Here is a 25,777-nt window from a genome sequence, read left to right as displayed (position 1 = left end):
GAGCAAAGGATTATTAGTAGGCAGATATTTTAAAAATAAAAAAAAAAAAATCATTCTGAACTTAGTTTCTAGCCAAGTTGATATTCCAAATGTAATAAAATGGGACTGCATTGAGAAAATGTAGCTGTTAAATAGATTATCTTTGAGATAACAGCTCTGCAGCAGCAGATAAGAGAATAGCATTAGTTAGACCATAGTTTCAGCATGATAAAGCAAATTAATTAGTATGAAAAAATAGATTTTAAAATCCCTTCTAGTTAATGAAAGAACAACACAATCACTCATTTAAGAAGAATATAACAATATTTTATTAGCAGATTTGCTTTTATGTAATTACAACATGTATTACAAATCAATGGTGTAACCAAGAATTAAAATAATCAAACCAAAGGATACAACACTGAAACAAACATTCTGAGAGTTCACAGGTGCTCACCAAGTAAACTGTGTAGATCTTCGGAACACAATTATAGTATCACTCTAGACAACAGCTCATCCAGATACACAAGTACCTAAGTCCCACTGTTTTCAAATTAAATTTTAAATGTCAATAATTAAAAAAATAATTATTTAAAAGCAATATTATGCAAACATTTATTTGTCATACAGTTAAATTTTAAAGCATAAAAGCTTACAGTATCAGCCTGAAATTTATCTGATGTGCATAGTCAGACATTATAAATTAGCTTTTAGGTTCTTGAGTTCTATTGCTTTATCAGAATAAAGTTTAGCAATTTCTTGCTTAGTAAACCCATATTCAAGAAGTATCTCCTCTGTGTGCTCTCCTATAAAAGGATCTCTTTTACATGATGGAACAGCAGGTGTCCTTGATAGAACAGGAGCGGGTCTAGGACTTATTTCTCCCTGCTCATTTTTGATAAAAGAACTTCTTTCTTTGTTATGCTGATGTGAGGCAGCATCATCGAAGGATAAAACAGGGGTCACACAGGCATCAGTGCTATCAAATATGCTGCACCACTCAGCCTGTGTCTTCTGTGCAAATACGGATGCAAATTTTTTCTTCATTTCAGGCCAGTCAAGTAAACTCATCTGAGCAGGGAGTTCATCCAAATTTAGCCCAAGACCTGAAAGGAGAAAAGCAAAGTTTAACTATAGCACGGCTTGGATGATTTACTAAGTGCTTCCCACAACTAAATATATTCCTCAAGAAGATACTACTTTGCAGGCAATATTGAAGTCACTCTGAACTTTATTTGGGTATCTGTGCAGGGCAGAGAGCGGAGGAATAAAATGTTCTATGATACTTGCAATTAGACTTAAACCCCATCAGCTACAGCCTTTTAAGTACATACCTATAATAAACACTCATTTGTATGAACACTTCACAGAAACAGCAGCTGCCTCGAGGTAATAATGTCGTGAGAAAAGCTTGTATAATAGGTATCATATTCTCTATCTGGCAGTAGCAACACAGAAATCTGCTGAATGGACCCTGGACTACAGCAATACACTTGTCTCTCAGGAGCCAGCACATCTGCCAGAGCCAGACATTCAGCAGGTTACAGTGTTTGAAGTTCAACATGATGGGGTTATTTTTATGCCACAGGTGAGAAGATGGTGTGGATGAATGGGCCCAGCTTGATCCACAAGTGGCAGCTCAGCTGCAGGTGGCTGCAGGCTGACTGACCTGCTACTTCACTGCATTGTCCAAAGAGGCTCCAGCAGTATGTCCTGGTCCCTCTGCTCCAGCACACTTCCCCAGTTCAAATTCCTACAGCCCTTTCACACACTAACTGCTCAATGACCCTGCTTTCCACCTCAGCTGCAAGGACCACCCAGGTACACACTAAGCACATCCCTTCTGAGACACCAGAGCACAGCACAGGCACACATCCCTTGTAATGACAATTTCCTGAACTGGCTAGTCCTAGGTCTATCCCTGAATTATCATATCCTTTCTCACTGGAGAGCTTACATCTCTTCTTTGCTGCCAGTTTCCAATATCTGTCTCTGTTCTCATGGATTTACCTCTTTGCAGTCTCTGCTCTTTCACTCTGCTACTTCAAGGACATGCAAGAATTTTTATCACTTCTTGTAGAGATTATCTCAAAAAGGAGGTAAAAAACAAGAAAGAGAAATTGAACTACACTTTCAAATTGGAGACTGCACATAGGTATAAGCAGAGCATATGATATCGAAAAGAAATCCGAAGTGATATATTGAAGGCTGTTCTAAGAGTCCCATTTTGAAATTCAGGAGCATGAACACAACAGGAAAACTTCACAAAAAGCAGGGATATGAAAGAAGTTAATTGGAGAAATCAGAAAGACTAGAAAACAACTATCATCATAATGCTTTACAAGTAACAAAAAAATGAGCTTCTTAGAAAACAGCAGTTCCCTGTAAAAGGCAAAAGAGCTCTGCAGAATTGAATTTTGAGCTTTTTTTTTTTTTATCTTTGGTTATCTTTGGTATCAAATTGATAATTAGACTAACAACTGTTACAGGCTTGGGTCATAGAGTCCTGCTTGCAGATAAAATTTATGCAGACCTCCTCTTGCCTTTAGCTGTAGATAGGCAGAGAACACCTAAAACAGCTTGTCTTTCTACGGCTTCCTTATATTACTGCTGAAACATACAGGAGAGAAGAAAGAGACGTAATGCCTTTTCTTCTGTTCCTTAAGTTCTTTCTCTTCATTCATGATCTGTACGATATGCACTTCCTGGGGCCCAAAGTACCCCCCAGTTTAACACAGTATTTAACAATTTCACCATTGATCACAAGATTATTAAACATAGTTTTGAAAATGAATACATGCTTTGAAATGGAACTTTGGCACTTCAAAGGAAAACACACAAAAATTGCCAGTATCCACACCCAGAAACACAGCCTTGCATGTTTACTCTCCGACAAAATTCATCACAAAGACAAAGTAAGTATATCCACATCTTATTAGAAATGCCTGTGGATACCAGGATAGATGACACTATAGATGATCAGTCTTTACAGTTTTATCAAGCCATGTGCACCTTAAATTACTGAACTTACACTCGTGTCCATAACCATTCATCCTAAAAATGAGAACAGCTGAAGGCACCTCACACTTTGTGAACATCATGATCAAATAAAAACTTGCAGTATTTTCAAAATTAATTTGATTATTGATTTTCAACATCTTCCACTAGAGACAAACAGTGCAGTATATTTTACTTATGAACCATTAGATGAGACAAATTTACCTTCCACAAAAGGAAAGCAAATACTCACTACCTGAGCTTCTGTCTCAAAGCCTTAAATCTTGTCAAATGGAAAATTTGTTTCACAGTACTCATATTCTTATTAACTCTAGTTTGGTTTCTATCAGCCAGTCCAACATGAGCAGAGCTCTACCATTATCCCATTACACAATTATTTTTGATGATTGTGGCAGATGGGAAGTTGGCTGAGCCTCACTGCACAGCCTCACTCTGGCAAACTGGAACAATATCCAGAACCTGGAATTTAATATTACATGCTCATTTTCTGCTTACCACTGAAGACTTCAACTTTCAACAGGATGAATTGAAAGCACTTAAGCACTACAGCTTCTCATTTTCCAGCTTGTGCTCAGCATTTGTGGTGCATATAAGCAGTATCAGAGCAGGAGTGACCGACTCAACAAGGAAACTATTACATGGCACAGAATTGTCTGGGATACCACAGGAGCACAGACTACACTCAATGTAATCAAAAGCAAAGTATTTTTTACATAGAATATCTTATAAATCACAACTCTTTTGTTTGAATTTTCATCTAAGATTTTTTGTATGGAAAAGCCCAGTCAACCTACTCTAGGTACAGCTTTATTAATTAATTTTGAAAAATGAAAAACTGTCTCCCTATAATAATGTAGCTTTAAATCTCCTTCAAATACTATAGCTTTATTGACACATATCCCCACATCATTAATTGATGCAGCAAACTGAAATCTCCATTTCGACAGAACTTCTTAGACAAACTTTAGTAAATCAGGCACTGACTCCAAGAGAAAGAAATGAGCAAAATTCATTACATAAATCAGTGAAGCTGCTTTGGTATGTCAGAAATTGAAACACTTTTTAATATTATTTCAGTCATACTATTTTAAAAGCAGAGTTTTGTTCAGGATTTTCTTGGCTTAACTTGCTAATATTCTTTTCAAAAATGTATGGTCATAGCAGTGTAATTGTGAAATTATGTTGTCATAACATGACTGAATAAAATCATCTAGTATGGGAAACCTTAATTTTGGTCTAAACAACAGCTGCAAGGTGAAGGCCATTGTGCTTTTTCTGACTAAATAGGATCTGTGAGACGGAATTGAATTTCAGAATATTCCAAGAGTAGTGAATTTTCACTAAACTAACTATAAAGTTTTTTTCTCTGCACAATGTTTCTGAAACTTAAGAAACTTTTTTAGAAAGCGACAGTTTATCAGGCCCACAGTACTACTTGACCTCATTGCAAATGCATACATAGCTGTACTACAAGTTGACATACTTAATTACCACAGCTGTAAATGTTTTGATGCAGCAAGAGCCTGACCCTCTACAGTATTTTGTACAACGTTTAAGGCTTATCATAATAAATAAATAAATTAAAATAAAACGTAACATTATGTACAACTGAGTCTAAAAAATAATGAGAAAACTCTCCACGTTTCATGTCTCAATAACAATGTGGTATTGCATTCAGTGTATCAGCAGATGTTTAATACAGTACACAATACTTCACAAAATGGAGAGTCCTGTGGAAATCCTTCATAAGGATGTAAACGATGTTTTTTAATTGCTTCCTAATTTTTTCCTTCTTTTTTTAAACATAAATAATACAATGTAGGAGTACTGAAGTAGTATGAAAGGGGTACTATGGGGTAGGAACTAAAGTTGAGGACTTCAGTGACTGTCAGTGCTTTCCACATCAATATAAGTGAACACTAAGCTCACCTTGTTTAACTGACTTTACACCTTATAACTCAGAACAAAACCTTTACTCTCACCTGCTCCACAGTATTTACAATGTTTTTCATGCTCCTTGCAGCCTGGCTGCAGCAAGACTAAGCACCCATTGCTAAAACACAGGACAAACCTGCAGAAGCAATTCACAGGTCGGTTGAAAGACATTCTGTCTCTTTCTGTCTAAAGATTAAGGTTTAACATTAGTAGCAAATGTTTCTTCCATCAGGTTTTTCATAAGATGCCAAGGCATTTTAGCTATTTATTTTCTGATTTTTGTAGCAATGAAATTAATACCTGCAAAAGGACTACAGCTTGTTTGTTACTAGCAAATAGTGAGCCCCAAATACTTCTCCACTGTATCTATTTTACATAGCCTCAGTTTCTCATAAAGCCTTTAAAAAATTTATTTAATTAATAGATTTCTGGCAAGCACAAATGTAATTATCCCTGCTGAGCACAATATACAAAGCCAACAATCTTCTCAAACTAATATGCTCTATTTTCTTAAATTTAGTTTCCCTCTGCAGTCTCCTTAAGAACTTTCCTTACCATGTCATTAACTGCACTAGGTTCCAGCACTGGGTTCCTGCAGGAACTCTGCAGGGAAACACTGAAGTGAACCAAAGCCAAAAGGAAATCAGCTCTGCTTTGGCTAAGCAAAATTCTGCGAGCAGAGACAAATGATTCAGAAATCACACTCCTTTCTTAATTTTGCAGTCTTTAAATCTCCAACTGACATCTGCAACACCCATATCCTTGTACTCTAATTCTATGGGAGTGGCAAAACTAATCTACCCTCTGAATATGGACAGAGAGACAACAAATGGTTTTTGAACATATTTTATCTGGAATAGCACCAAATTGTTCACCAGCAGAACTGACCAGAAATATGGAGAAAAGCTATTACATGAAATTATGGAAAATTCAACTGGAACATACAATTTTAAACCGACTTCAAAGCTGGAGTTAATGCTTGGAACAGACGACTCAGCCGAAGTCAAAGATTCTCAGATTTGTGAAAGAGCAATACAATTCTCACAGGCACCATTCTCTTCCCTACAATATTCAAAGGCTTAAATTCTGAATTTAATTTCTGCAATAGATATTCCAGAAAGGAAATACGTCACATTAAGGTTCTGCTGTTCTAATTCAGTGCACTATTGCTTCAAAAAGACTGAAACCCTAAGTACTCAAAATAATAAATATTTCTTATGTGAACAGATCATGATATGTACCTCAAACACAGTAACAGGATACCAGTCATTTTAAATTCAATATTGTGAGAAAATCTTGAGTTTGGTCATTTATGTTAAACAACACACTCCTACAAATTGAACAAAGGAAATTCAAACAAGTGAAGATAATGATACAATTAAAGGCAAAAAGCAAAATTTTCTCAAGACTGCAGTATAAAAGTTGGATTTTTTAAATACAGCAGAAACAGACTGAAACGTGAAACAATAATTGCAGTTGTTGTCTACTTACAAGTGGATACACACAAGTTCTTTATTGCTGGAATAACTATTCTTGTAACCTCAGCTGTTAAAATCAGGCAACTTCTCTGCTCTCTAAGCATAAGGAAAACTTTCAAACATGAAAATAAAGTTGTCCACTGTGGGTGCCCCAACATAACCAGAATTCACAGTCGCTGTTATAACTTTGAGCTCTAAATTTCTGAGAAACAACTAAAAGAAAAGCTGAATTTTAGCAATTTCCTCAGTGAAGAGTTATCTAAAGATCCCATCTGTGACCACATTATATAACCTGGCCACTGGTTTCATCTATCAGAGGCTTATCTCTAGTGTTGGGGGTTGAGTGTTTTTCTATTACTGTGTCAATTTAAAGATTTTTCCCATTAGCATGCCAATGGAGCTGGCCAGGTTACACCCAGGACCTTTGACGACTCTAGACAAAAGGTGTAGGTGGGAGCTGGGCTTCCGGAGGGACTCGTGTTTCCTGGGAGCTCGGAGGAGGACCCCCGTCTGCAGCCACGCGGCCGAAGGCAGGAGAGCCAGACCCTCTGCCATCACCTGCCCTGCATCTGCCCCGCTGCAGCCTCCAGCCTCTGCGAACACTGCTGGCCACCAGAACCCAAACGGTGAGCGAGGAGCTGCCCTCTCCGCCCCCTCCCGCCTCCGCTCCCGCCTGCTCTCTGCAGCTGCCAGGCTTTGCCCGTCTGCAGCACCGGGACCGAGGGCAGAGAGAGCGTGCCTACAGCTAAAGAAAGGACTGGGACCGAGTTATCTGCTCTGTTTTGTTGGTAATTTGAACAACTGCTGTTGTTTCTGCTTGTACGGTTAGATATATTAGTAAAAGAGCTGTTATTCCTACCCCCTTATCTCTGCCTCAGAGTCTTTGATTCAAACATTTATAATACTTGGGGGGAGTGGAATTAAGGTCTCTATTTCAAAGGAAAACTTCTGCCTTTATCGGCAGACATCTGTCCTTCAAACTAGGACATCTAGATAACCTGGCAGAGAGAGAAAAGCCCAAGTCTTGCCCCATAACAATGATCAACAAAAGAAGGCAGAACAGTCCAGAAAAAAACTCACAGAGAAAGAGTCAAACAGAACTACACCCCATTGCAGAACTTTTTGAACATGTACAGATTCTATCCCAGTCCTGTAGCTTAAGTGTGAATCAACTTGGTCTCCAAAGAACAAAACATTGCAGGGCCATGAATACTGCAGGCCAGTGTTTAATCACTTAAGCCAAACATACGGATATTTGAGTACGCAGCCTTATTTTTTTCTCACTTGCTTTGTATTTAATACAAGTATTCTCCCTGAAGATATTTATTGAAATTTCCTAACCCCCAGGGCAAGGGCTTGCATTTTACTTTGATCCAATTTTATATTTACTTTTGTTCTCCAACTCCTATGCAAACAAGAAGGTATTGGATGAGAAAAACATTTCAAAGAACTGCAAATAATCAATGTGGAATGACCAACTACACTTTTTTTTCCAAGATCAAGTTGCTTACAAATTGAGTTCACAAACCAGTTATTCTCAGGACATTTAGAGACAAAATGCACCATCCTCTTCAGCCAAGAACATGGCATTTCCAAACTTGACAACTGATTTGTTCAATATAATGGTGGACATGTCCCTGAGTCTCTCTAGGAGCCCTCCTCACACAGCAGCATGTACCAATTTAGATCTTCCACACAAGGGACTTTCTAACCTACAGGAGAAGCACCCATTCACAGCTACCGCTGTGCAAGAACTTGGGGAGCACCACAGGCTGCAAGAGAACAAAGTGTAAAGAACAAGCTTTCTCTTTGGGTTCCTGTCCACCAAAGGTATATTCCACCTTACAGCCCCGTAACACGAGAAAGACAAGAGCTGCATATGAAATCAATTGCTCACCCTCAACTGCCTGATGCCCAGCCTGTCTCCGAGCAGTGACCACCACCAGCCTCCCTCCAGTTTTATGGCTGAGCACCATGTCCTATGGTACAGAATGTCCCTGTGGTCAGCTGTCCTGGCTGCGATCCCTTCCCATTTCTTGTACATCCCCAGCCTGCTTGCTAGTGCAGTGGGGTGAGGAGGAGAAAAGTCCTCAGTGCTGTGCCAGAGCTGCTCACCAGGAACTGAAATATCCCTGTATAACAGGGATGTGTAACTGAAACATCCCTGTGTAACAGAGATGTGTAACTGAAACATCCCTGTGTAAGAGAACCAAGCTACTGCGAAGAAATCCAGCTCTATCCCAGGCAAAATCAGTACAAACTGTATCATGGATATAATTCAAGGAATGCTACAATTCAAGGAATAATCCTTGGGAAAGAGACTGGGCAAGAATAAGGAACTACTTCCCTGACACGCTCCCTGAGCAAAGACTGGCCATGTGAGCCATGCATGGAAAAACATGGTTCACAAAACACTGGATTCCAGGAATCCTTTAGGAATCCTTTGCTGACATTCCTTGAATTCATTAACCAAAACTAAAATCAAATCGAAAACTTCTTATAGCCTTCATATTCTTCATACACAATGAAAAAAGAAAAAATAATACATTCATTTGTGAATTTTTGGTATTTTCTTAAATTCTGTATGGAAAGCATGACAATCTACCAGAAAAGCACAATAAAAAAAAAAAAAAAATTAAATTAAATGACCAATAAGAATCTAAGAGACCATGTGATAAAAGGGTTGAAGCACACGAGTTCAGAAGTTAAGAGGCACCTAAAAATTTGTTTTAATTTCATATAGTTAAATATTTTGCATAACCCATTCTAATGTCTTGAAGAGATAAATCACGATTTATGGTCATGTTTAAGGAGTCTTAGTCAAATATACATATTATACCCACAGCCAGACACAAAAAGCTTTCTGAAATTGTGTGGTGGAAATTAATTATTTAAGCAGAATTTGCTTCCACAGAAATGCTTTCTATAAAAAATACTATGAACTACTTCCAGTGAACATTTATTTCTGAAACAATTTAAATAGGTTTTATTTTTTATTATAGCACAAATAATAAAAATTGCTTGAAATTCTATTTGCAGTTCCAAAGAATTAGTTCTTTTAAAAGTATAACAGTCATTGGAAAAAAGTGATATCCAGAAAAAGTTGTTTAGCACTTCAGTCACATCACAGACTACCATTACAATAACTCTAAAAAAAAATTTGCAATTTAAGTGTAATTGCTGAGGGTGAAAAGGAAATAAATTAATGGCTAGAAAAAGAAAGTCAATTAAACTGTTATGCAACTATCCAACTAGACCCAGGAAGTGTTTGGTTTTACAAAGAAATCACATTTCCCATTGTTTTGAAAAAAATTTTTACTTGAAGAGTGATAAAGTACTGGAATCATCTGCCCAGGGAGGTTTCGGAGTCCCTGGATGTGTTTAAAAGAATATTGGATACGGCTCTCAGTGCCATGACTTGAGGTGTTAGGGCATGGGTTGGACTTGATGGACTTAAAGGTCTCTTCCAACTGTGATTCTGTGATTCTGTGAACCATGCATCATGAACCAAAAACAATTGTTAAAGAATTCACTCAATCATGTTTTGCTGTTACAAAACAATTGCTCCAAAGTACTCACCTTTAATTAACTGGTCATAAAATTTAGGTTCAATGGCACCAACAGCCATGAATTTTCCATCAGAGGTCCTGTAGACTTCATAAAAAGGTGCACCGCTATCTAGCAGGTTTTCACCTCGAGCTTGGCTCCAAAGTCCCATTTTTTGTGATTTCCACAGGAAAGAACTTAGGTATGCTACTCCTTCTACCTTGAAAATTTAGAGAGAAAAAAAAAAAAAAAAAGCTCCAGTAAATTAATTGTCATGTTACCTAAATTCTGTATAAAACAAAACAACAAAAACCTACTACCCGTTCTGATCTTTGCTAGGAATTTTAATGACAGCATCTCTGGTAAGTAGTTTCATTTCTTAAAATTTTCAATTACTGTTTACACAGTGCATGTGAAATCATCCAGAATTAGAGAATAAGAAAGCATAAATGTAGTAAGGCAGCTTCAGATGGATTAAACAGTTTCAATGCACAAAGCTTCCTCATTTATCAAGTTTAGAGTCATTAGATGCTCACAACGAATGAGTAACTTTAAGTGATGGGACAAGCTTCTTGACTCTATACAACACTAAGCATATGACAGGTATCAACACCTTCTAAACCTCTGGAAAACAAGATACCAGTATCAGTCACATAAACACCAAATTTTTATCTCCTTTAAAAATACTGATTATAGGAAGACTGCTATTTTTAGAAGAAAACTTGAAGGAAATCAAATAAAATCTCCAACACTAAGTTAAACAAAAACTATGCTCTCACTGTCATCACTGGCAGCTACAAACACATAGCAAAATAATCACTACACAGACAAGAGTTTGATGAATACAGAGGTAGGAAAGATGAGCAATCCCATTCCAAATCGTTCCTCAAAATTTTGTTTATGTGGAGTACACCTAGATGAAAATTCAGTTTGTTCAACCTTTTAATAATTACCAAGGTTGTGCCAGTCTTCTAAGAAAAACTATATCCAACAGTTTTGCTCAGCAGCACAATTAATTTTCTTTCAGTTGTATTGAAAGTACTGTAAGCAAAGATAAGCCAGTTAATAGTGTATGGCCAGAAACATTTCAGTAGAACAGTTAAAACCTGAGCTGTATTATTCTGACTATCACTTGATTCATGCATTTTCAGTTGCATGAAACTAACCTATTATAGAGAAAAGCATACTGTACAAAAAAAATCAAGGCTACTAAATTTTCATTGTAGAAAGATCTCTTAGTTATACCCTTCTATGCAAATATTTAAAACATGCAAATTGTTGAAGTATGCAGTCAAGAGGGCTTCTTTATTTAATGTGTTTTACCTGGGCTCTTCTCTAGTACTGCTTCAAGGACAGGAATACTTCCATCCTCACTGTCACATGTTAAAGTCAATTAAAGTAGTTTCATAGAGAAAATACCTTCATCTACATATCTGCAAATCTATTGCAAGGATGCTAAAATAAAGTTTTTTTTACTAATGATCTGATCTTGCACTGCTCATATTAACAAAAAATAATATTACACAAAAAGCACTGAAATTAAGGATAATAAAAGGGAAAATACAAGAATAAGCTCTAACTGAAAATTAGATTTTGGTGCTGACAAAACTCTTAGTCAGTACCTGTACAATACCTATGTGCTACCTACCCTGGAAATACTTTAACTAAAACAGCACATCTGTTTTCTACTGGTATAGGGACTTCAGAAATCCCTGTCTCAGCTAGAGTCTGCCTAAGGCCTGCTGCAATTCTGAGATAAGTAAAATAAGTGTCTTAACATCTACACCAGATCTCCAAAGGCATGTAAAAATTACACCACACACTCACTAATGTGGTCACCTTCTTTTACAACATGAAAAGGAGAACAAGGAGAGATTCCACTTTAGTCTAATTGCAGAATGATTATAGTAACAGTTATGCGTTTCATGTCTCCCTCATGTTAAGAACATCTACAGTCTCCAAAGCAGGCACAAGAATCCAGAGGCATCACCCAATGGGTGACCTGTCTGCTCCACAAACTGTTTGTTCTTTCCACAGACTGAGAACAGCTCAAACAAAAGTGGGCATGAATCAAACCTAACTATCCTCGTGACTGATGAAGACTTCTAGGATGTGGGAGTTTTGGTTTTGAGTACCTCCAGGCTGAGAAAAACCTGGAACCTCAGTTTTCTGTTGGACTGCTAAATGCTCCTACCATGAGACTATTATGCAAGCAATCACTGCCAGCGTGCTTTCTTGTGGCTGTCTTTTCACAAAGAGTGAGTTATGCTCAGTCAGATGCCTACCATCAGCAGAAGGTTCTGTGGCTGAAACTCTAGTGAACCCAAACTGTGCCCCTGACTCACATGCCTCTGTTCCAGTGTGGCGCAAGAATGAAGAGGTACAATTGTGCCTACTGTGTCACATCTCAGTGTCCACTCCACGTGGCAACTATCTGGCTTCCTGTAAGATGGCCACAATCCCTACAGTGTCAATGAGAAGAGCCAGCAACAAGCAGCAATCAATTCAGGCCAGGTATTTAGTTCTGCTGAGACAGACAGATGAAATGCAGGACCCAGTGTCCACTGGGTTTCGCACAGTGCAATTTCTACTGTAGAAAATTCTACCACGTGTCTGAGTCATTAACATATTCAGACTATCTAAACTGTACAACAGCTTAAGTAAAGGGTTTCTAAACAAAAATTGTGTTAAGACAAAACAGCTGAAATGCTGCAGTGCTGTGATTTTCAAAATATTTTCTTCCACAAAAAAAAACCACTTAGGTGTAAAAACAGGCTCATCCACCAGTCAATTCACTGCAGTCTTTACTACTGATGATGCATGTCCAATTTTCATCAACTGTGTCACTGAAAGTCTATTCAAGAAATAAGGAATATGACCAAATGCCAGGTAAAGTATATCCTGTGATACTGGACAATACTTCATCCACTCACAGGTCATCAGGCACATTAGCAGAGAACTGTAAATTCCACAATTATGATGAGACAAGAAAAAATTGGAAGAGACAATTTTTAGGGCCTTAAAAAACCTCCGACAACACATTCCACTCCAAATGAGCTACAAATTTAATTAGGACATTAGCAGACTTAACTGATTCTTCTTCTAACAAATTCCTTTAATTCTCTGAAGGATGATAAGGAAAATTTGGTATGACAAGAAGTATATTATTCAATATTTGAAGACTTGTCACAATTCTCCACAGTTTTTCTTTCACAAATACACAATCTTCTTCAATCCTTCTTTTAGTTCATGTTTTTAGAGTCATAATTTTTGTTGTGCTACTTGCTGAAAGATGATGGTCAATATCTGAAACATTATTTTACTGAGACTTCATAAACATTGAATAGGTTAGAGTAACTGCTTCAGAAACATTGCTGGCTCTATTTCCTGTTTATACCTCCTAATACAGTATGTATGTGTTTTGTAACAGCATGATATTGTTGACTCATGTTCAGCTTGTGACTACTACAAACCCCCAGGATTGTACTTCAGCCAATTGTTCTCTTACTGCATTTGTACAGCAAATTGTTTCTGCCTACAGAGGACTACAGAGCAGCAATGTGCATGAATGGCAGCCAGTTTTATCAACTCCCTCATCTGAAAAAGTAATTTTCAATTCTAATCCGAGTCCACCATACTTGTAGTCCTTCACATGTGTGTACATTCTGTAAATTTACTGACTCATCTGTCATTCAGCTTATTGGAGAAAACACAGAAAAAAACCTCAACAAACATCTACAGAACTTCACTCGTTAAGTTTTTTGTTTTGATGATGAACTACTAAAAACTTTTGTTGCAGTAAAAACATTAGTCCTGTTTGGCACTGCTCCCATAGAATTTTCATCTAGACCATAATGCCATGGACTGCTTCTAAGAACATCATGTGAATTTGTCAAAAAGTTATTGAACTCCGACATCTCTTGGTGCTCTACTGTCTTCAAGACCACTTCAACAAATGGCTTTGTTTCAATTAATGTATTTTTTCCAATTTATATTTAACACAAAACCTTAGTGTTCCCTGTACAATGCCTCAAAGGGAGGTCAAATTTTAACTGCAATATTCTTTAAAAAGAAAAATGGGAGAACAAGAAAGAAACAACACTTGCAGGTAACGTATGTTTCAAGGATAAACGTAAATAAGTATTTCTCTTCTGTGTGTAAGTGGGTGCCCTTCCAGGGGGACAAAGTCCAAAGTATTTATTATTAAGCTAATTTTGCCTTTCATTTATTTTACAGCACATTCACAAAGTGTTTGAAGTTGACTTCTTGGCAATGACTCATGGGCAGTGTAACTTTCCCAAGGAACAGTGCTTCTAAATAAGGTATGACCTGTCACAAATTCATAAGGTGCATCTTGAATAAAGCTAATGCGATTATTATTCCAACAGTATTGTCATTTTTGCTGTTACCCAATAAGCCTATTGTTTATTATACACCCTATCTCGATGCACCACACTTATTCTTCAAATATATACAGCTAATACTTTGTGAAGAAGGCAGACAGGCAAAAGCAGGGAGAGGGGAGAGGTTGCATTATGTGCTCTATGTCATAAGGATGTTAAGGCAGCAGTGATTCACAATAATTGCTTGTGTGTGAAGGAACAGCTATTTTATGAGATCACTTACTTTTCCCTTCCCAAATTCTCAATTTTAAAACTTACAACTGCCTCTCTTTCCCAGATTCAGAGTAGGAGAACACCCAAGCAAGCCTAATAAACCCCAAGTTCTTTGAGAATAAGCTTACCATACTCGCATCGATGACCTGCCCTCTGCCAGATCTGGCACGTTCAAAGAGGGCTGTAACAATGCCCAGAGCACACATGACACCTCCACCAGCAAAATCAGCCAGAAGGTTTACTGGTGCATAAGGATTTTCATTCTTTCTACCCAGCTTTGACAGTACACCTGCAAAAAGAGAAAACAAAAAAAGCATAAAATTAATTATAAACATTCATTTCTACAATTATAGTTTCATTGTTTTCAATCTATGCAAATAAATAAGGCATAAAGCCATCTTCTAATGTTTTCCATTTCTGCTTGGCTGACTCTAATTCACAAGAGTAAAAATATGTGAAATCACATAAGTGAAGATGCAATTAATTAAAGAGATTAACAAAATTCTCACAGATAAACATTGATATTTTGACTATATAGGGACAAAATTTTATTTAAAAAACCCAACCCTGTGTGCAGTAATTCTATATTAGTACTTTGTACATGCACTGAATCTTGCCCATAAGACACATTACGAATGTGTCTCAAAGACACTTTGAGAAACTGCTCTTCTTTGAATACTTTAAAGTAAAAATGCACATGTGTATTCTTATGTGCTCATATCAAATGAACTAATAATCATAACAAAGGATCTCACACTGAAAACTGTGCTTTAATACTATCTTCCCTCTCCAACTATCCTTAAGAAAAAAATGTTGCATATAAGAACAGGTAACTAGCACAGGAAGGTTATCTCTGATTCTATGCAATGTAAACACAGGGAACGTATGTTTATGCCAGCAATTATGCAGAAATGAAAGGAATTAGAGCAAAGGCTAAGCCAGTTTACTTCAGTCAGAGCTTTGAATTTTTTAGCAGTTCTCTGCCATCCTGAACAACCTCTTTACTGTGACCTTACTCTTTGTAGTTGCCTCACAGTGATTCCCTTTGGGAAAGCAAGAAACTGCAGTATGATCATCCCTCTGCTTTATCTGTGGCCTGAGGTTGAGATGTGCAGAACACATGGTCAGAAATTCCTGAGAGTTGCACGGTTCTGAAGCACTGTTTAGTTTACCGATCTTATGAACTTCCTACAGGAAGCAACAGAGTGCACAATATAAATGATTTCCAAATCCTGTAGTGCAGGACTAAAACCCCAGCTGCTGCCTAAAATCTTCCTTTTAACAGTCTAAAAAGTTGTCAAAGGCACCAGAGAATTAATATACTGACTCGTTAAGAGTTCCTAACACAAACTGTTTTTCAGTTAAAGGAATCCAAAGCTCATTAGAAAATACTCATAATATGAGATCTCAATTTGAGGAAAGACACCTATCACCTAAACACCTTGTTCTATATCCTTTTAAAAGGCAGAAAAACTTGATCTGTGAAATTCCAAGCAAAATTATTTTAGGAAGATAACACTCACCAAAACACTACTGATTAAATCAGCTCCAGAGAAAAAATATCACTCTATTTGTAAACCAGAAAGTAATACAAACTAAAGTAGTGATGGACCATGATGTTTCTATACAGACTCCTTCCCTCCACTAATAACAGATAAAAATACCCTAATACTTGAAATCATCTTGACATGAAGTCAAAGTGTTTCAAACAAGGCATCTTTTCTTTAATCTTTTCTACTCTCTAAAAATTTTCCATGGGGGAAGACTGAATCCATCCCTAAAGAAATTAAATTCCACAACACTGTGACTCCTCACAGTAGGTGATATCAGATCACCAGGTTTGCATTACCTCTGCTCCATCCTTTCCTGGGGCTAAAAGAACTACTTTATCCAATGGGAAGCCAAGAACTTTTGGACCACTTTCTCTCCTCCTTCACAGGCTCAGAGAAGCATCAGTGGCAGAAGCAGTGTGAAGAGCAGGAGGCAGGGCCATGCATGGATGGACAGCACCAGAGATGTGCAATTTCATTTCTGTTTTCTACTGCATACTTGTAAAATCATACCACTTAAAACCAGCATAATGTCCACAACATCTTAATGAAATGTAGCATTTCCACTTTATTTGAAGCCTACTTCCTTTCATTTGGTATCAGTGGAGACATATTTACAAGCAGAAAAGTACAAGAGCCCAGTTGTGTGCTGCCTAGTTTTTCTTTGCTCAAAAAAAATCTGCTCACAAGCACATAAAATAATGTGCAGCCCTTTCAGCATTATATGTATATAGACTTATCAGAAGAAAGGCCTGAAGAAAATATTCAGTCCTCTCTTCAGATAAATGTTCAGATACTTTATTCAGATAGAATAGCACAAAAGAAGGAAAATAATGTACAGACAGGGAAGACATGATCCAGCCTGTAACAGCTCACTGGTGCTGGCAAAACAAACAGCCTGTCCAGTACATGTTTCCTCTTGTGCTGACTAGTTGGTAAGATCCCTCAATTTGCTTTACCTTAAAAACCTGACAGAAAACATCCTCGTTTCTTCCAGTTTTTTACTTGTGAGGAAGTTTACAGAGGGGCTATACAAGTGCCAGCGCTGACTGAAAGAATCAGGGAAAGGACAGTCAGAGTCCCATTTCATTTACAGACACTTCAAATCAGCTGATTCATCAGACTGCATCTCAGATAAATGTTGAGCTATCTGCTTCCAACAAGTTCTTGAATCTTGATCAAAGAGAGGAAAGAAACTTTATTTAACAGGAAATTTTACAGCTTACCTGATAAAGCCAAGTAATTGATGTCATGACCTGCAGACTTGGCGTATTTTCCTGTCTGGCCAAACCCAGTAAGTCTAGCATAGATGAGTCTGGGATTCTCCTGTAGAAGGACTTCTGGCCCAAGCCCAAGTCTTTCCATGACACCTTAAAAAGACATAAGCAAGGAATTCCAATTCACATTTAATAATATCCAAAACATAATGGCTCAAAGTTGGATTATACAACAGCAGAACTCAACGACACCTTATGAAATAGAACATTCTACTTCAGAGTTCATGTTACAACATGAATATTATAAATTACCAACATACTGCATAAATTTTTAATATAAACCAAGTGGAAATTAGGCTTTAGGGGTCTTTTTTTTTCAGCCTTTTTTCCTGTTTTATTTCTCCAAAAGACTGACAGAAAACGATGCACCACTGGCTGAGAGAGAAAGCTACCAAAGGCTTGTGAAACAAGCAAAAATGAGAGAGGGGAAAATTCTCCCATCTTCTGTATTAAAATCACTTGAAATTTCATCTGTATTTCACTGGAATATACTTTCCTCATCATTTCTCAGTACCTCATGTTCCTGTGTGTTTTAACTCACTGATGTAAATGGACCATGCCACTATTCCACAGGTGATCTGCAGGAACCACAAACAAGTAAATGTTCTTTAATGCAAGGAATAAGCAACTTTTAGAAATCAGTGGCAGACAGATTGAATCAGCATAGATTTACAGAAAACACGGCTAAAATTTTAACCTTGCAGTCCTAAAACAGTGGTTTTAAGAGAAGAAATTCGAATTGCAAATAAATTATACTTTCTTACTGGTTCAGTACAGTTGGTCAGACTTCTGCCTACGACCTATACTCGCACAGAAGGGCCACACATTTTGGAAGGGAAGGGACAACATAATTTAATGCTCATTCCACCCCAGAATCTATTACTCCAGCTTGTTTCACAAAACTAATCCATGCTGCTACTCCACTGCCAATTTCACTGAGATTCACTTCTATTGTATTAATTAATGAGCAGTGGCAAGTGATGACTGCCAAGAAGAAAGCAGTGAAATTTGGCAAAGTGCATGATTTTCAAATGCATAGGTGGAAACACGGTGACAAACAACCCCTCTGGTGTCACAAAGTCACTGCTGTAAAGTCACACATGCCTTGAAACAAACTGTTCTGCCGCTTGGGCCCTCACCTTCTCACTAGCAGTCTCATGATAGCTCACAGATTTGCCTAGTTCATTTACAGGCCCTTAAAACCTAATATCTAGTTACAAAATTGCTTGTACATCCAACTGAGAAAAAAACCCCAGCAAGTGCCCATAAAACCAAAGAAAATAACATTTCATAAGGAAAAACCAGGAGCTCAGCTACAAGGAAGAAGAGGAATTTAACATCTTTTCTTTTCTTTTTTTCTTTTTTTTTTCCTCAGCTATGGGGAGTAAAACAAATAATTTTAAGGTAATAAACCCGTTTTCCAAAGCAGAAGAATTACTTGTGACACATGATCTGTCCATGATATGCAATGTCTGATAAAGTCTCCTATTTCTAAACTGTAAAATCCTCAAAACATTTCAGCTAGCTCCTCAGTAAAGCATGACCACAGAATGGTTTGGGTTGGAAGGAACCTTAAAAATCACTTAGCCCAGGCCCCTGCTGGGAGCAGACATCTTTAAATAGATTTGTGTACACAGACCCCTGTCCAATCTAACTTTGATGGCATTCTTCAACAGAACAGGATCCTTAAGGAACACAGAGGAATACTGACATAACCACCAAGTGAGTGCTTGTGTATGACTTATAAACACAGGGAACATGGTCAATCTGAAAAGTCTATCGATCTTAAAACTGCATCAATTTTGCTACTGAAAACCAGATGTTAAGGACCCCTAAACGCGATAAACTAGTAAATATGCATACTGTAATTAAAAAATGAACAAAAAGTTCTCTTTAAAAGCCAGCCTTCAAAAATGGAAAAATTCTGTAATTGAGTATTTGATAAATTTGTCTTACTTTTAACCTGTTAAAAACGGAAAGTACTTGCAAAAACACAAGGAAGGTTTCCATGAACTAGGTTTAAGACTGGCAGGAAGTGATTAGTTTGCAGAAAGCAACTTCCTAAAATTAAGTATTATCTTTGAAGTTGAAGACTTGCTGTGAATTACAAGTCTTCATCTTCAAAGATAATATTTAATTCTAGGAAGTTGCTTTCCACAAATTCGGATTTGATCCTGAATCAGAGTAATCCTGTGTAACAGAATCATACTACTCTATTTAGCACATGCTCTTATATTCATCGCCCTGGGATATGTGCTTTACAAATGTGTAACCATAATGTCAGATCTGTCGCCTTCAAAGGAATTGCAAGGTCAAACCCTGACCTGCACGGCAACCATGAAGTGAGCTGGACTTCAGCAGCAGGCCTGCACATCACACAAGGTGGTGCCGCCAGCTCGGTGTGACCCCGGGCTCGGACACCCTCCTGCTTGTCCAGGCCTCCAGCTCGGTGTGACCCCGGGGCTCGGACACCCTCCTGCTTGTCCAGGCCGCCAGCTCGGTGTGACCCCGGGCTCGGACACCCTCCTGCTTGTCCAGGCCTCCAGCTCGGTGTGACCCCGGGGCTCGGACACCCTCCTGCTCGTCCACCGGGATCACGGCCCTGTCTGAGCGCTCTCGGCGGCCTTTCTCTGCGGTTTCACATGGCGGCTGCACTGCACAAATCCGCCACACAGCCCGAGCCCCCCGTCACAGGAATACACCTCCAAAGCTGCTCCCTGCCCGCTTCCCACTCAGTATGGCAGAGACCACAGACTGGCGGGAGCTGCTCAGCAGGCCCCGCAGCTCCGACCTTCCGCTCGCCCCACACGGCCCGGCCCGGGCTGCCGCGGCCGCAGCGCCGCCCGGCGCGGCTCGGCTCGGCTCCCCGGCCCCTCACCGTGGCGGAAGGGCTCGATGAGCACGTCCGCCCCGCGGCACAGCCGCCTCAGCACCGCGGCGCCCTGCGGCCGCTTCAGGTCGAGCGCCACGGAGCGCTTGCCGCGGGACTGTACGTCTCCGTGAGCAGAGGCCGCGGACCGGGACAGGCGATCGACTCGCACCACCTGCGCCCCGAAGTCGGCGAGGATCATCCCGCAGAGCGGCGCGGGCGCCAGCCCGGCGAGCTCCAGCACTCGCACCCCGCTCAGCGCCATTGCCGCCGCCGCCGCTGGCGTGCGCCCACACAGCGATCGCGGAGGCGGCCCCGAGGCCGCCCCGCCCGCCCTCGCGCGCCGCCGGGGGCCGGGGCCGCCTGCTGCCGCCTCTCGCCCGGGGCCATCGGCCCTGCCTCTCCCGGTGCTTCTTCATCCCCCAGCCCGTGAGAGCCCCCGGGCGGCTCCACTACCCTCCGCCCGGCTCGCAGTGAGCAGGAGTGGGCGTTCTCCTGCTGCTGGGCTCGGCACGCAGCTGCTGTTGGAGAAGCTTCCCTGCCCTTCCTGGAACCAGCCGCCCTGGCTGTCCGACTCGCACCGCTTGGGACCGAGGCCCCTTGGCCGCTGCACAGCCCCCACACTCACAGTCACACCAGCTCTCCCATAGCAGAGCCTCAGACGACCAAATCCTTAAAATAATTTAACCGTGATGAAATAACCAAACAACAAAAAAACCTAGAGCGATCTGCTGCCTCCGTGTAGGGATCCCGAACAAAGGAAACCTTGGGCTTTTACACCCTTACAGCGGCGGGAATCTCACAGAATCCCAGAACCCTTCAAGGCGGAAAAGATCTCCAACACTGTCAACTGCAACCTTTGAATTCTGAGGCTGAGTGGTGTTGGCTCCAGCCGGTCCCTGTGCCCATTGTTAGGAAAAGGTCAGCAGTTCTCGGCCTGCGGCTCCAGCCGTGCCCGGGGCACCTGGATGGGCCAAAAGCCACACACCCAAGACCCCCAGGTACCACGATGGCATATTTGCAGGACGCGTAATAAAACTAGGGGTTTCTTTTCACTAGATGTTTGTTTAGAGAGGGCTGTCTGTTGTTCTTGCGGCATCAGCTGCTTACAGGAACAGACGTAAATCCAGAAAGGGTAATGAAACCTTTGGCATTGTATTGACACAGCTTTTCAAACTTATGCCCTACTCCCGGTATTAGAGGTTACCGGGAAGCAGACAGAGCGAGGAAGTCCTTAATATCAATCCCATGCTCATTTTATACATTTCTTCAAATTGGTTAAACTACAAAGATGTGTAAAGGCTGCTAATATGAATGCAGAATTTTTTCTCATTCTACAATAACAGGTCTGTCACCAGAACACCCTTACTTTTCTGTGCAGACATCAGGTCCTGTAATGCAGGCACTGATTATGTCCACTATTATGATGCCACCCACAAGAAATGGCCAGGAGAAAAGTATTTGCATTTTTGTTCAAATGAAGCTGGCTAGTTTCGTTTGTTATCCATCTCCCTTGGAGACACTATTCCATATAAGTGTTTGTTTTCATAGACATTATGATGTTACTGTGACACTGTGTTTCTCTGACTAATTTTCAGTTTCATTTGTCCCCTCGTACCTTCAGGTCTTGGAGTTTGTGTTGAATACGAACAGGCAATTTCTGTTGTGTCACCTTTGATTACACCTGATGCTCTTAAGTTTACTCCATCTAAATAACACCATAATTACACACTGGGTAATGTCTGGATTTTGCTATGGTTTAAACTGAGCAGTCCTTTGCACCTGCTGTTTAGTTGTCCAGAATTACAGTGGGTAATCTGTGGCAGAAACATTTAAGTCAGAACCCTATTAAGTTATTTCAGTTTCAGGGGGGGTGAGGGCAGCATTTTATGAGCATTAATTCCAATTTGAAAAATTGGATTTTACCAAACCAAAAAATAAGCAGGCATGAGAGAGAAATGGATATTCTAATTAACCATGAGATGAAGGCTAATGATTTGAGTCCAGCAAACTCTCCTGAACCAGCAAGTTGGCAAGCAGAAAAGATTCTCTACCATTGGCTTGCAGTAAAAACAGTGTGATGTTCATCTGTGCGATGCCATTTAATATTTCTCATTATTAAGCAGCAGTAAACACGACGGTGTATGAATTCATCATTGCAGAGGTAATGGGCATAGGAAAGGAGTGGTTTTGGGATTGAAGCCACACTGTGTCAGAGTGCTTTTGTGTGCTTCATTGTATTACATCAGTGAGTTGCTATCTGTGTCATCCTGTGAAATGCGTATTTCACAGTCAGTGTTAAAAGACTTAAATTATCTTTACTGTGACTTATATCAAACTTTCTTGCAGAGGTGCAGGCACTTTTGCAATATAGACTGCATGCCAGACTTTTATATTTGGTCTCAGATTTGTTGGTCACAATTATCAATATATTTTAGTCCTTTGGAAAAATACTAGGGCAGCAATGTGAAGTTACAGCTGTATACAAACTCTGGATTCTCCTCTTTCATATGTATATAGTTTAAAATTTAGCCCATCTTAATGCATGGCTAGAGAGATACTGATATCTGTACAGTTTGCATTGGTTTTGTTAAATGAAAAAGCAAAAAATTATATTTGTTATAATATTTCAAATCTTGGTAAGTATAATTGCCAGAAAATGTAAGTAGCAGGTGAAATTTTTCTAGTAAATTGAAAGATACCTTCATTAAACTGAAACTGAGAACTTTATAAATTCTTATGGAATTTTGATGGTAGTTCTGTGTCCCAAGCTTGTCAAAGCTTTCAAACAAGCTTTATTTCAAAGCTTGCATTTTGCTTTGCCTGAATAGAACCTCTGCTCCATTCATAACACTTTTTGATATCCACAAAGACGGATAGAAATGTGATACTCCACATTTCTAACTTCTTATCTTGTGCTGTTGTGACAGACACACTGTCCCATGTACAATGTTCTTTCCAAATCTGGCACCCTAATCTCTGCCATTTCAATAGGTTCATCAGCTTGCAGCATGACTTTGTCTTTCTGTGTTTCTGTGCTTCTGTGTGAATGTGGATTTGCACACTGCTGCCCTCCCAAGTGTGTCTCACCACTCAGCAGCAAGAAATCTATCCTGAGGTCATTATATCCTTCTAAAGCAGCTGTGAGTTCATGCTACTTGAAAATCTATGTCTGTCTGAGATCAAGAATTGTAGATTTAGAAATAAAAGCTCTGTCTCATCCACAGAAAGTAATTGTATAAGCTACCCTGTTCACTACAATAGACTTATTCTTGAAAAACTATAGTTTGCAAGTTTTTTTAGTCCAGTCAGCCATTGAGGTGGTGATCTGTCCCAGCTGTACTGAACAGGCTTTGCCTTTGGCTTTCACACTGTCAGAAATTTGCCCCCGATACTCTGATGAGTAGGAAAACAAATTACTGATGCCTGTGACAGTGGTTTCTGTACTTTGGACCTCAACCCTTGTACCTGAAGCAAAATATTTTTCTTTCCTTTGAGACACAGCATATGGTATTACTGTGCTTTCATGATTTAGATGAAGAGAATGGCAAGAAACTTTATATAGATAATCTTTATTTTTGGAAATCAGGAGATAATAAGTACTTTCCTGTGAGTTTATTACTAACCACTATTGTAGAGACTGGAAACTCTAAAATGGGATTATTTACACAATTTATTTGCCTGAATACTGAGCTTGAGGTGGACACCACATGAGCTACTGTTTAGCCACTGCCCTAAACTTGTCTCCAATGAGCCATTCCTGCCAGACAGTATTGTCTGCTACATTCACTAGAGACAATTTCTCCTGCATTGCTAGGGCGATAGATTGAGAAACCTTTATTTTTTATGAACTGTTTCCATCATCTTGCCCATGAGCCGTTTACTGTGTGTCTTATGGAATACCTAATACGTGTTATTTATTTTGTGAGTCTTTAATGATTTGACCGAACAAGCATTCCTAGAAACAGGTAGTCTTGGAGGAAAGAAAATGTTGATCTGAAGTGATGTAGTATCTGAAAATTTTTCTTAAAACAGCCACGATTCTACTATTTTTTAGTTAAAAAATGAACAAGAGAAAAATCAAATTCCATCCAGCACTTCCAGCTGCAGACCAGGATTTGCACATGACAGAATGGCACAATGTCTGAATTCCAATTTCCTGGCCTGAAATTCTAGTCTTTGCAGACTTCCTTGACTTTTGTTGACTTTTATGCTGTAAGAGCTAGAGTGTGTTTCTGTCAAAAGACTGCCAGGATTGAAAAAAACACCAAAACTATTAGAAACTATTCTAAAATTAAGGTAGCTGAAGTTAATTTAATTCTGCTTATCTTTCTTACATATTAGTGTGCACTATTTTCTACAGTAAAATCACTTTGTTAACTGTACATTGGGATGGAACTCCTGAATGAAGATGTTCAATATATCCATTTCTTCCTATCACATTCCAGTGTACGGGCAAGTCCTTATTTAGCAAGCATCTTATACTTGCTGCTGGACAAGGCCAAGAAGTGGCATGTGACTAGATGATGGGAGGAACACACCATGAGACACATTCCCAGGAAACAGAAGCTGAGATATCAAAGATAATTTGAACATGGGTGTTTCCACTCTTGGTGTTACAGCAATGTGATTCTTTTAGAACACTGCATTTTGTGGATTTTTTTTTTTTTTAAAATGTCTGATGGACTGTTTCCAGAAAAGCAGGAGAATAGCCCTCCATTTGTGCAATTTTTCACCAGTTAATACAAGGAGTCTCTTTGTTTAATAAAACTTTGCCCCATGTGGGTTTTATTATTCTATGAATGTGTTCACGGAGGATAGCTTGCTCCATTCCAAATGCAGATGTACAAAACTGAGTCTTTCCCACTGCTGTCCTTAAGTCTTTATGTCAGCATCTGTCGTCAGTCCAGTGGCAGAAGACTGGAAATTAATGGGGGGCTGCAGATGTGCTAATTCCTTCTAAAACTGTGTGGTTTTGCCCACAAGCCAAAGGACCTCTTGCTGTTTGGTCTAAGAGAAAACCTGGTCATACTAGGAAGTGCAGCTTTTATCAAATCTTTTAATTATGAGGATAATTTCTAGAGTTTGAGAATTTCTTCACTGGTATCTGAGCATGACAGCCTTTTGCCTCAGATTTTTAAATCCAAACTGATCACCCAGGTTATATTTTCTTTGGTTGTTGAAGCAGAACTAACTGCAAAATAGAGGAAGTTTGCTATTGATTCACCAAAATTAAGAACTGTGTCTTTTCACACACTATTCAATGACTCCCTGCATGTTTTGTCCTTGTGTGATTTTTTTTTTTTTTGTTCTGAGCACAAAAGAATCATTTTAATAACCTGAACTAAGAAGGAAGCAAAAAAAGTTTTAATTCAAAGCCACTTTTATTAAAAACTGCTTCAGAAAACAGCAGGTTGCAACATAAGAAGCTCAATGAAAGAGAGGGGAAGATGAAAGATCTGAGTGTAAAATTTGTTCCTTATTCTCTCTTTAGAAAAATATTATTTTA

General features: G+C 39.2%; 1 protein-coding gene across 1 annotated transcript; it reads right to left on the bottom strand.

Moving 5' to 3' along the window:
• Positions 1 to 284: 284 nt before the first annotated feature.
• Positions 285 to 20,605, bottom strand: AMACR (alpha-methylacyl-CoA racemase). Its single transcript, XM_056513327.1, has 5 exons — positions 20,278 to 20,605; positions 17,349 to 17,492; positions 14,701 to 14,861; positions 9,990 to 10,176; positions 285 to 1,085 (listed from the first exon to the last, which is right to left on the bottom strand). The coding sequence occupies exons 1-5, from the start codon at positions 20,531 to 20,533 to the stop codon at positions 676 to 678; spliced, it is 1,158 nt and encodes a 385-aa protein (XP_056369302.1). The 5' UTR covers positions 20,534 to 20,605; the 3' UTR covers positions 285 to 675.
• Positions 20,606 to 25,777: the final 5,172 nt, after the last annotated feature.

The sequence above is a fragment of the Oenanthe melanoleuca genome, chromosome Z (genome assembly GCF_029582105.1).
Source record: "Oenanthe melanoleuca isolate GR-GAL-2019-014 chromosome Z, OMel1.0, whole genome shotgun sequence".
Taxonomy (NCBI): domain Eukaryota; kingdom Metazoa; phylum Chordata; class Aves; order Passeriformes; family Muscicapidae; genus Oenanthe; species Oenanthe melanoleuca.
The sequence above is the reverse complement of the archived record's forward strand: the minus strand, read 5'-3'. Positions and strand labels throughout refer to the sequence as shown.

Coding starts and splice junctions, on each gene's coding strand:
- AMACR (XM_056513327.1), bottom strand. CDS start 20,533: ATGGCGCTGAGCGGGGTGCGAGTGCTGGAGCTCGCCGGGCTGGCGCCC. Junction 10,177..14,700: donor AGGTCATCGATGCGAGTATG/GTAAGCTTATTC, acceptor TAAATTTTCAAG/GTAGAAGGAGTAGCATACCT. Junction 1,086..9,989: donor TTATGACCAGTTAATTAAAG/GTGAGTACTTTG, acceptor TTCTCCTTTCAG/GTCTTGGGCTAAATTTGGAT.